Source organism: Coturnix japonica, chromosome Z (assembly GCF_001577835.2).
Source record: "Coturnix japonica isolate 7356 chromosome Z, Coturnix japonica 2.1, whole genome shotgun sequence".
NCBI classification, from domain to species: Eukaryota; Metazoa; Chordata; class Aves; order Galliformes; family Phasianidae; genus Coturnix; species Coturnix japonica.
Window position 1 is genome coordinate 14,439,527 of NC_029547.1, and position 11,721 is coordinate 14,451,247.

The following is an 11,721-nucleotide window of genomic DNA, read 5'->3' on the forward strand; positions in this document are numbered from 1 at the left end:
ATAGCTTTAAATTATGTTGTAAACATAAATATTTAGATGACATGCTAAAGTTACTCATTATTACTTTCACAATTTAAAATCTATTATGAACTGTTTTGTGGTATCCTTGTTTGTTTGTATAGCTTATTGAAATATTTATTTTTCCTTATGCCTAATAGCGTGCAGTACATTGAAGCTGCAGAATACATTTAATGGTCCCTTTCAAAATAAATAAATAAATAAAATTGTGTTTGCAAAGTTCTTAGAAATAGCTTTTCTGCAGATTAGCCATGCACTTCTATTTTTGTGTGGGGTTGAAATTCTCTTTTTTGGGAAGTGCGAATGAAATTTCTCTACCTGTTTTGGCTACAATAATTTATAAAAAAAAACAAACCATAGAACAACCAAAGGAAAACGTGGTGTATATACAGACTGGGTATGATTGAGAAACAATAAAAATTGACATGAAACCTGCAAAGTGTCAGATTGTTTAGGGATGGTACTAAGGGATTGTTTAGGGATGTGCTGTGTCATGATTTTATTCAGGCCAAATGCTATAATCAGTATATTCTAAAATGAAAAAATGCTTGTATACACATTAAATGAGGTTGCTTTATATTGAGAAAAAACAGTATGTAATTCCCATGTAAGGTGGAACTGTGAGAATATTCAAGTAGTTTGCTATTGCGTTTTTAGATCACCTTTGTTTTATTTTTTTGTGTTGTGTTATTTCATTTCTCTTCCTTTCTAATATCTAGTGCCTTTGAAGGAGTGACTTAAAACTTGGGTGCTGTTACTGTATACTCTGCCTACACCCATTTATTTCTATGTGCATCTGGATTTCTTTTCAGTTGCAGTTTACAATCTAATTTCCTGCTTTTGTACTCATTACTTTGGGGTTAATTACATTGCTTTTCTGATCCCTCCTCTTCCCCCACCTTTGTTTTATTTTACTTCCCAATAGATATGCTCAGTGTTGATATAAGCTTTTCAATCTAGGAGTAATTATGCGATTTACTCAAAAGTATTTTTGTCAAAATATTTTCCACAAAAGTTTGCAGTGTTTTTTAAAGTTTTGTCAGCATTGTTTGGTGTTTTCAAACTATCGAATAGCATGAAAACTGATAGATCCCAAATAAAGTATCATGAAAACTGATAGATCAGGAAGGGTTAGTACCCAGGATTATTTCCAGCCTTCCCATTACTTTGAAATCAAATGAAGCGTTAGATTCTCATCTGATAAGAAAAGGGAAAATGTTTGTTTTCTTGAAGTCCTCTGAGGCCTTTCTTTTTGAAAGATGGTGAGAGGATGAGTCCAGAAGAATCTTTTTTTTTTTTTTTTTTTTTTTTGTGACAGTTTTCTGAGGTCATTGGTTTTCAAACGTTTAGGACAGATTTGCATCTTTGAGAGAAAAATTATTTTGCATTTATAAAGTACTCAGCGTTTTTATGGAACTCCCAGGTAGCACCATTTACTCTTTGAGTCATTGATTTTTTTTTTTTCTTTTTTAAAAAATTAACCACAGAATTTTCCAGATAAAATTCTAAATATTCTTAAATCACTACTTCAGTGAGATGAAAATCTTTAAACAATTAGGTCAACTTTGAACTTGCTAGAAGAGGGATAAGAGCCAGTAGAAATCTTGATAATGATTTTAAATTCGTCTCCAGATGTCATTACTTGATGTTATGGTAGAGTATATAGGATAGGTATAGAATTATTGAATTGTATAATCATAGAATGAGAATAATTTTACTTCTGGTATTTTTGTCAGCTGCCCAGATTATTTCCCTTCTGAAATAATGCACCTTTTAAAGTCAACTCTATGCACTCAAAGTATTACGCAATACTTTGGTATTATAATATAATACTTGGGACTACTGAAGTATTCCTGGTTGTGTCCTGAACGTATGTGTTTTGTGGTGTAATTATTACCCTATGAAATGGGTTTAGCTGGACTGCATAAAACATTATCTTTTCACAGAATATATTGGACATATCTCAGCTTATCCATAGCGAACCAGTTGTAGGAGAGGTAAGGCTGCATCTCTAGTGTTGATCACTTGAGCAGTCTCATTCAGTCAGTTAGAAATGTACCTACCTCTTAGTGTTATTAAGTTCATCCATAACTAGCAAGAATACTTTGAGTATTTTGAAACTCCTTTCATGTGATTTCAGCTTATTGTAGGCTTTATTGAACTTGAACTTGAGATTTGCATAGATCTTTGTGAAAAAGGGATACTTAATATTAAATGTGCCCATTTTGCATGGGAGGGGTGTTCTATTTTGCCCTGAAGGACATGAGTTCCAAGAAAGTATGTGCTGTTTGTATCTCTGATAATTTCATCTGTTTGTAATGACCAATATATTGCATAAAAGCAGTATTGTTTTCAAAAGTGTTTAATTCCTTAGCGTATCTTGATACCTTTAACCTTAATTTTGATGGTTATTTTTAAAAATTTTTCCAATATGTTTTTTATTTCCTAGTATTGCAGCCATCTCATTCTTACCCTTAAAGTTTTTAAATGTGCTCATGGTTAACTATAAGTAATCTTCAGTGCTAGAATAGATGTGCAGGATTAGATCTGTTGAGAGATGATGATGATCTGTAATGCTAAGACAATCTAAGGAGTGTTCAGAATATCAGAACTTAAAACGAACTTGTTTTTCCTTTTTATGAGGTATTTTAAATTTTAAGATAATAACCTTGAATTTTCCTTGCCTCAAGAAAAATTGTTTTTAGAATCTTTAAAGATGATCTCAACTTAAAAACAGCTGCTTTTGAATGAGTTTTACTGGTGATCCCTCTGAAGTGTTCAATTATTTTGGTTCCTAGAAGACCTCACAAGAAGCAGTAAACCTTGGTGGATGAGTGATGGATCTGCTTTTCCAACTTCACTTCCTGTCAATGACACGTTAAGTAGTCATAATCGACAGAAGAGATCAGTAAGCCTTGAGCGGTTTGTGGAGACCCTGGTCGTGGCTGACAAAATGATGGTGGGATATCATGGTCGCAAAGACATTGAGCACTACATTTTGAGTGTAATGAATATTGTAAGTTTCATCCCTCTCAGTACCAATATTAACATGTGCATTCTGAAGTCTCAAAGTATTTGTAAAGTATTTACTTAAAGGCACAGTAATGTCTTAAAATGTGCATCATCTTGCAAGGATTAATTGAAATATGGTAACTATTAGCATTGTGGGGGAAAATGCAGTACTGTTTCTGTCAAGTATGCTGTGATGGTTTACAATTTTTTTTCTTCAATCTGAACGTAATTATAAGAATTTAAAATTGCATAGTTTTATTACATTTAAATCAACAGTCTAAAAGCTCTTTATGTCAGATGGTTTATTGGACAAATAATAAGCAATTTTGACTGAAAATTATGACTGAAATGTATTTGTTTTTACTGAATGGTCATTTGTTCATTGAGAAAGTGACTTAGGTAATGTTAATTTTCAACATTATGTAAATGCACTGAGCAGGAAGATAGTCGAATGGTTAACAATTTAGGGAATACGTGCTGTTTCTTGTCTGACTTTGTGCCTTTTCTTATTTTCTGGAGGTCAGGTTGCCAAACTTTATCGTGATTCCAGTCTAGGAAACGTAGTGAATATAATAGTGACGCGTTTAATTGTCCTCACTGAAGATCAGGTAAGAGTTGTTGCACTTCAGCTTTATATCCCTGAAATACAAATTATGCTATTGTGTAGTATAGAATTATTCAATTGTTGCTTGAAATGTCTGCATCTGAGTACAAAACCTGCTTTGTAATCTTTGACTACTATAATCAAGATGAAAACATTTCAAAGGAATATTTCCCATGTATTATTTCAAAAATATCTGTTCTTTACTTCAGGTGAACATTAATATACTTTTGAGTATGTCAGTTTTGTTTTTATGTCTATATTTCCATACTCAAATTCTTCTTTTCTTTCTTTCTTTCTTTCTTTTTTTTTTTTTTTAAACTTGTATTGACATAATCATTATTTAAGTTGGAGCAGAAGGAATGTCTGTTCAGTAATACACAACTGAACTTGGGGTCAGATTTTACAGAGATAAAATTTGGCAAGAAGAGTTTATTCCTAGAAACCACTGCTTCTAATTATAGTCCCAATTTAGTCTTCAAAAGGCTTAACAACTGACCTTAGTAATTTGTTTGGAACATTTCTGGTATGCATGTTGTATTGCAGCCAAACTTGGAGATAAACCACCATGCAGACAAGTCCCTCGATAGCTTCTGTAAGTGGCAGAAATCCATTCTCTCCCACCAAAGTGATGGAAACACCATTCCAGAAAATGGGATTGCCCACCATGATAATGCGGTTCTTATTACTAGGTATGGTCATTATAAGTATTATGTTTATTTTTATTTTAATTCTGTAGTTTTCTTGCTCTTTTATGTAGAGGCTAGTTTTAAAGTAATATAATTTGTAGGTAATGTGATGAGGAAAAGAAGTAACAGATGGTTTGACCTAAATATATCAAAGTATAGATTAAGAAGCCGGGAAAGTAAGATACAAAAATTACTTGCTTCTGCTGTTATTTTCACTACATAATTGCCAATACAAATATTCCTGTAGAACAGATGGATCTTATTGAGCATTTTATATTTTTATAATTGAAAAGAATTCTTTAAAATTATGGAGAAAAAAACAGTGTGTAAAATGTTTTGTTAAGCATATATAATGTTTTATAAGAATTTCAAGGCAGAAGCTCAACTACTGTATTAGTATTTTTCTGCTGAAACAACATTGTTCTTGCAGATTCAGGCAATGTATGATTCTGCTTTGTAGTTGTTTTGATTTATTGTGCTTAATTAAGATGAGAACTGATGGCTTCTGTAGGTAGTTTCAAAGCTGATGTGCACATTTGTTAGCTTCTCTACCACTATTACTGTGATAAATTCAACAAAGCGTGTGTTGTTATCTTGTACTCCTGGTGAAAACATTACCTCTTGTTCTCTGCAGTTATGAGTAGGCAATTGTACGTTACTGGGTGATTTATTTCCCTTTGTTTAAGGACAGCATTTATTTATTTTTCTCTTTTGTTTAAATAGTTAAAGGTGCAGCAGCACTAATTTGGATTAGAATCCTTTTATTATCATTTCTGCTTTCCTGGTCAAATTCTGTACTGCTCTGCATGTCACCTGTTTTTGAAATCATTGTGCTCCCTGCAGAAACAGAAATATTAAGTGATTAAAATAACTGATTTATCCTGGAGTTTTCTATGAAAGATGCAGTAATAGCTGGGTTATTGGGAAGGGAAAGGGGGCTGTTTTAATTTTTTGAAAGAAACCTTCTTTGAATAGTAAGAGAACTCAGTCTCTTGTGTGGATTTTTGCATTCATATTTCAGATCTAATTGTCACATGTGGATGTCAATGCTACATAATAATAGTTGAGGTGGTGAAAATGATTTGAGACCACTTTGTATTTTTCTTCTTTTCCGGAAGGGGTGTGGGTGTTTTGTTTTTTGTTTTTTTGTGGTGGTGGTGTCTGTAAGGAAGAAAAATTAAAATAAAACACAGTTGTGTGGATTTATTTTATTTTTCTCCCACAAGAACTTTTAGTTTTACTCAGGTTTTTGCCTTCAGTAGGGCTGCTTACGTGTAAGATTAAATAAACCTTTACAGGTGTACTACACATGGAAGTTTTACTGGCATAACTTAGGTAGTTAGTGAAGAAGTGTGATTGCTGTGTGGTACTGTTGTGTCACTTGAATCTTCCCAGTATGTATGGATGGGTGGTGTTGGTAACTCTGTTCTTAATCTTATGGCTGAATGATTTGACACTTTGTTAGTTTTACTCTGGCACTGCAAAGCAGAGTTGTTTATTTTCATTCAGTGCTGTACTTTAGTATGTTTTATTACTATGTATTCTATATGGGCTTCCCTGTCCTGGTTGGATGTTCTGTGTTCCAGATGAAGGCCTAAGTAAATGCTAACATGCAGATCTGTAACTGAAAGAAACAAGTTCACAGAGAAAGTGAGAAATTCTCATTGCAGAAGTTTTATAGCAATCAGCGACCATTAAGGACTTGTTGGGCTTAGTAATCATCTATGTATTCTGCTGAGTTTCTGAAGGATGTGTGTTTGCTACCTTATGAAAGTACATAAAATCTTTAAAATAAGTTTACGTGCACATATGTAAATATTAAATGAGCATATCTCAGTGTATTACCATCAGGTTTGTGATACTGACAAATCATAAAGCATTGCTGAACTTTCAAATTCAACTGCATATTTTCATGTTAGAATGCTTGTATTCATTATTTAGTGCAGCCTTTGGTGTTAATTTTGGAAATGACAATTAATAAAGTAATCACTTTGGTTAGTCTGGCTCTCACTTGAGCTGCTAGCTCTCCTGGATATTACCAACAAATTCCATCAGCATGTCTGACAATTTATTTTTTGCAGAGGTGAAGCTGGAATGAGTAAAGATAAATCTGTATTAATTTAGCCTATCAATTAATTGATTTTGAATAATTCTAAATTAATTACTGAATTTCAATTAACGTTTTCATTCTGTTTTGGATGTCTCACTTAATTAACCGGTGAATATACTTACATGTAGAAGGGTTGTATGTCCAGTGCTTTGAACACCTGGTGTGTTGGAAAGCTGTTTAATAACCTGTTCTACCAAAAGGAATTCAAACCAAACTTAAGGTTAATTTTTAGCTGCTGTAATAGTATTCTGAAAGTAGTTTCCTGAATAGTCTGCTGTGTATGGAGTAATTAAATTTTTGTTGGAACTTATTTGGCTGTTTTTGTTTTTTGTTTTTAAGACTAAAGTTGTATGAGACATAATTATTTTCCCAGAATAACAGAATGGTTGGAGTTGGAAGGGTGGAAGGGACCCTTGGTTCATCTTGTCCAACTCCTGCCCAAGTGCAGACTCCGTGCTGCCCAGGCCACTGTCCAGGCAGCTGCTGAAGATCCTCTAAGGAGGAGAGCCTGCAGCTCTTCTACCTACCTTGCTGCAGGCTTCCAGTACCTAGAGGTACTATAAACAGGAGAGGAGTCTACTCTTTACAAGGGTAGATAATAGCAACTTCCATCTTCCTTACAACTTCCCTTCCAGTGTTTGAAGGTATTGATGAGATTGTGTGAGAGGCATTCTAGTTCCCAGATCACTTTGGTAGCCTCCTGTTGGACTCTATTCAGAAATCCTTCTCTCTGAATAGGTGAGGTGTAGATTTGAAGGATGGACTGTTGAGTGGATTAGGAATTGGTTGGCTAGACACAGCCAAAAGGTTGTGATCAATGGCTCTGTGTCACGGTGGAGACTGGTCGCAGGCAGCCTCAGGGGTCAGTCTTGGGACTGGTGTTCTTCAACATCATTAATTCATCAGTGACACAGATGATGGCACTGAGTGCATCCTCAGCATGTTTGTAGACAACACCAGGCTGAGTGGTGCAGTCAATACACTGGAGGGAAGTGAAGCCATCCAGAGGGATCCGGGCAGGCTGGAGAAGTGGGTCCATGAAACCTAGAGAGGTTTGACAAAGCCAGGTGCAAGGTGTTGCACTTAGGTCAGGGCAATCCCAGGTGTTTATACAGACTGGGGGAAGAACTCCTTGAGAGCAGCCCTGCGGAAAAGAGCTTGGGGGTCCTGGTGGATGAGAAGCTGGACATGAGCCAGCAGTGTGTGCTTGCAGCCTGGAAAGCCAACTGTGTTCTGGGCTGCATTAAAAGAGGAGTGGGCAGCAGGGAGAGGGAGGTGATTGTCCCCCTCCATTCAGCTCCTTTGAGGCTCCAATTGCAGTACTGTGTCCAGGCCTGGGGCCCAGTACAAGAAGGGCATGGATCTCTTGAAATGGGTCAACAGGGGGGCCACAAAGATGATCAGAGGGCTGGAGCACCTCTCCTATCAGGAAAGGTTGAGGGAACTGGGCTTGTCTAGCATGAAGTAGAGAAGGCTCCAGGGAGATCTAATTGTGATCTTCCAGTACTTGAAGGCAGCATATAAACAGGAGGGGAACAACTGTGTACACAGGTTGATAGTGACAGGACAAGGGGGAATGGTTTTTAACTGAGACAGTGAAGGTTTAGATTAGATATTAGGAGGAGGTTTTTCACCCAGAAGGTGGTAACACACTGGAACAGGTTGCCCAAGGAGGTTGTGGGTGCCCCATCTCTGGAGGCGTTCAAGGCCAGGCTGGGTGTGGCTCTGGGCAGCCTATCAGTTTTGCAACCCTGCCCATGGCAGGGACTTGAAACTAGATGATCTTTGAGGTCTTTTTCAACCCAAGCCATTCTACGATTCTATGGTTCTGTATCTAATGTTTTGGTGGGCCCAGAACTGGGTCCTGCACTCTAGCTGTGGCCTCTCCTGATCTGCTGGCTTTACTTTGCCTAATGCAGCTAAGAGTACCATTAGCTGCCTTAAGGGCACTTTACTGTCTCGTGTTCATCTTGGTGTGAATCTACACCTTTTCTGCAGAGCTGCTTTCCAGACTCTGTGCTTGTTGAATTCCATGAGATTTTTGCCATCATATTTTTTTCATTTTATTCTGCAGTTGTCTAAGTTGAGTTTCTTAGGAGTGAGAAAAATGAAAATATGTAGGTTACTCCAAAAGTAAGTTCTGTTTAATTCCATTAACAGAGTCCAACAATAGATACAAAGAACATAAGAACAGTTTGAGCAATTTTTCAGCTACAAAACGTTTTTTCGACACAGCCTCCACCTTTGCTGTGCATTTTCTCCAGCAATGAACAAGATCTTACATGTCATGCTTGTAAAAATCTCCACCAGTGGAGGTGACCCACTGACCCAACTGATGAAATGCAGCATCTACCCTTCATTGTGCTCACATCCACTGTTTGATCTCTATCAATGTTGACAATTGCTGATGAATTTCAGTGGTTGCCATTTTTTCTGCATGGAGGAATGTAGTGACAAACGCTTGTTTCATATGCACTTCCATGTCAGATGCCATGTTGTCAGGCTGTCCCTCTGCTGCCACCTGTCTCATGGCAACAAAATGTAATGAAATTCTGGGGAGAAGGTTCAGCCACTGCTGTGATACCACCATCTACATCTGATAGTAGATGGGCTAACATAATAACTCTTACTTTTGGAACAGCCCTCATACTAATCTGATGGCTTTGTGTTGTGAGGTTGCTTTATAGTGTAGTGCTGTTTTGGTGACCTTTTATAGAAGAGAAGAACAAACTCATATCATTATTTTATCTCAAGAGTTTTGGTAGAAATAATTAGTGTTTGTATGTGATTCCTGTACTCCTGCATCACAGATGTGGAAATCTCACTTTTCAGCACAATATCAGGCTCTCAGATTAGTCATTTTAGGGCTGTAATTTTGAGTCTGTGTATATTCTCCCACTACACACCCACCTATCTTATCTCCAATACTGAAGTTTCCATTTGCCTTTTTTTATAGTTCTTGTTTATTTGCTATTTGTGAGTTTGTGTGTGTGAAAAACCTTCATTGATAGCCTGGTGATTTTTTCTTTTTCTTCAGAAATGTGATAAGAAATATGGCCCACATGGTGACCTCCAGAATTTTGTGTTTTTAAGATTAACAATATTATGGCATAATATTGTTAATTTTTGAAGACAAAATAGGTAGTTTTCTTCAATTTCAGTCAGTTACTTCCTTTCCTGGATATTAAAAATCATGAAGTAGGGAAATAATTAAAATAGCACTTCATTTTGGGTTTCTGGCACTATTTAGTAATGGTGTTCATCAACAATGCCCTTGTTAAAGTGCAAGCATATCCCTTGTAGACAAAACTGTTCCTGTCTTGTTTGCCTGCACAGAATGATATGGGCCAGGAGTGTCCTTTTGCATTCTGATTTAGTAGGATAGATGAAGGATAACAGAATACAAAAATGGATTTTTTCCTTATGCAACCCGGTAGTTCTCAGATATTTTGTGCATATGAAATGGTTAGTTTGTTTTCTCCATATACTAAACAGCTGTTTTTTTCAAGTAGCATGTTACTGACCAACTGAATAAAATTTGCAGAAACAGTCTTTTCCTGCTGAGAGGAAAGATCCAGGGCTATTAATTTGCCTTCTCTTATGTCAGAAGATGAATAAAAGGTGTACCAAACAGCCCATGGAGAAGAAAATTCCAGGGGGAAGTTGAGATTGGGTGCGTGTGCATCTCCAAATGGTCAAACCTTAGTGTTTGAGATACAAATGTTTTAAACAGAGAATCTATTGAAGTGAAATGTCTCCCACTGGTAGCACCACATATGATGACTTTATTTTGTATTTTTTTAAAGAAAATGAAAAACAAATTCAGTATGCATGAAAAAATCATCATGTTTTGATGCAGCTACAATACCTTTTATAGGAATGTAACTGATTCCAAACCATACAAAGATAATTACTGGAAGGTTTTACTCGTAAAACTTTGGTATTGAGACTGTTTTTTTCCCCCCTCAGATATGCTGTTAGAGATGCAGATACAGCTTTTGAAATTAGTGACAAATGATAATTCTACATTTGAAGGTCTTGTAATTGGATTGGAGTTACTTTTGTAAGTGGTTTATTGTTTTAGCAACAGTTAATTCAACAGCGTCACTGAACTAGCATACTTCTTTGTTGGAGGAATCTTCATTTGTGTGAATAAAGCATCAAGACTATAGCATGTTTTGACTAAGCTGAAGACACCTGGGTTTGTAGGTGCAGGGGAGAAATGACAGTGTCAGTGGGCAGTCAGTAAAAGTGGACAGTGCTACAGATGATATAATTGTTCCTCTTTTTTGGACTTCATGTGAGTTTGTGCAATCTACAAGAGAGTTCATTGTCTCTCAGAAATTAGTACAGATTTTCATGTTTTTGCTTGCTACCATTGTACTTGTAATTCAGTAAGTGTAGTGCTTGGTGGTGCGGTGTGGTGGCTGTTAGCAAATGGTACTAATTCTCGGTGTCTCTCTATGCAACACTGCATAGCATCATTACACAATTGGTAGATTTTTCAAATACTTAAAGGGGAGAAAATTAACAGAGCTTGTTTGTTTATTGTATTTGTACAAAATTAACTTCATGATGCTTAAGGTAATCATTAGCTCATCCATGTGTTCCCACTAGCAAGGTGCATTCTGTTGTGCTTAACTGTGAGGTGTGAATCTCCAGTGCAAACCAGTGCTGTCAGGTTTTCTGAAGGGGCAGAAAGTATATGTATACAGCAGTACTCTTAAACACTTGTAAATCCTGTGGTCCATAATCTAAAGAACTGCAGTGTTTCTGGCAATGGTGTATATATTTGAGAGGAGCAAAAGGCTTCTTGTTTCATTTTGCATACCTGTGTAGAGCTGACCACAATCATGCCTTTCATTTTTTATAATATTAAGGGGGTTTAGGAAGCCAGGGATGATTTAGAAGCTGTGTTGTCTGATTAGCAGTACTAAAAGGAAATCTATTTTATACAAACAGTTCTTCTTTTACATGTCAGTAGCTTATAGGTTAGTAATGTATTTTTATTCTGTAATAACAAGTAACATTTTCCCATTAGATTCTGTACTAGTTAAGGCATTTGGTAGCAGGGTCGGGCCAGCCAGGACTCTGCACATTCCTTTCCTCCTGCAGGTCCAAGATTGTTATGCTTCTTTTCTGAGGCATTTTTCCACTTTGTCTGGGCTTCTTAACTTGTTTGCAAAGATTTTGTTTCTATGCAAGGCTCTCTAACATTGCTCTGTCAGGAGAATTTCCTATCCTTGTCCAATAAAAATGAGCATCCAGAGCATTCTGGTTCCCATGAAATC

General features: G+C 36.4%; 1 protein-coding gene across 5 annotated transcripts in view; it reads left to right on the forward strand.

Moving 5' to 3' along the window:
* The window catches only part of ADAMTS6 (ADAM metallopeptidase with thrombospondin type 1 motif 6), a 145,430-nt gene that overhangs the window by 16,186 nt on the left and 117,523 nt on the right, over positions 1 to 11,721 (forward strand). For 4 of the 5 annotated variants that reach the window (XR_004305532.1, XR_001551922.2, XM_032441252.1 and 1 more), the window contains exons 5-7: positions 2,817 to 3,034; positions 3,555 to 3,638; positions 4,178 to 4,323. Coding sequence is in view for 3 of the 5 variants with exons in the window: in XM_032441252.1 (XP_032297143.1) it covers positions 2,817 to 3,034; positions 3,555 to 3,638; positions 4,178 to 4,323 (448 nt within the window). In the remaining 2 variants the exon portion in view is untranslated. The remainder of the gene's footprint in view (positions 1 to 2,816; positions 3,035 to 3,554; positions 3,639 to 4,177; positions 4,324 to 11,721) is intronic. The other variant, XM_015848618.2, reaches the window with a different exon arrangement.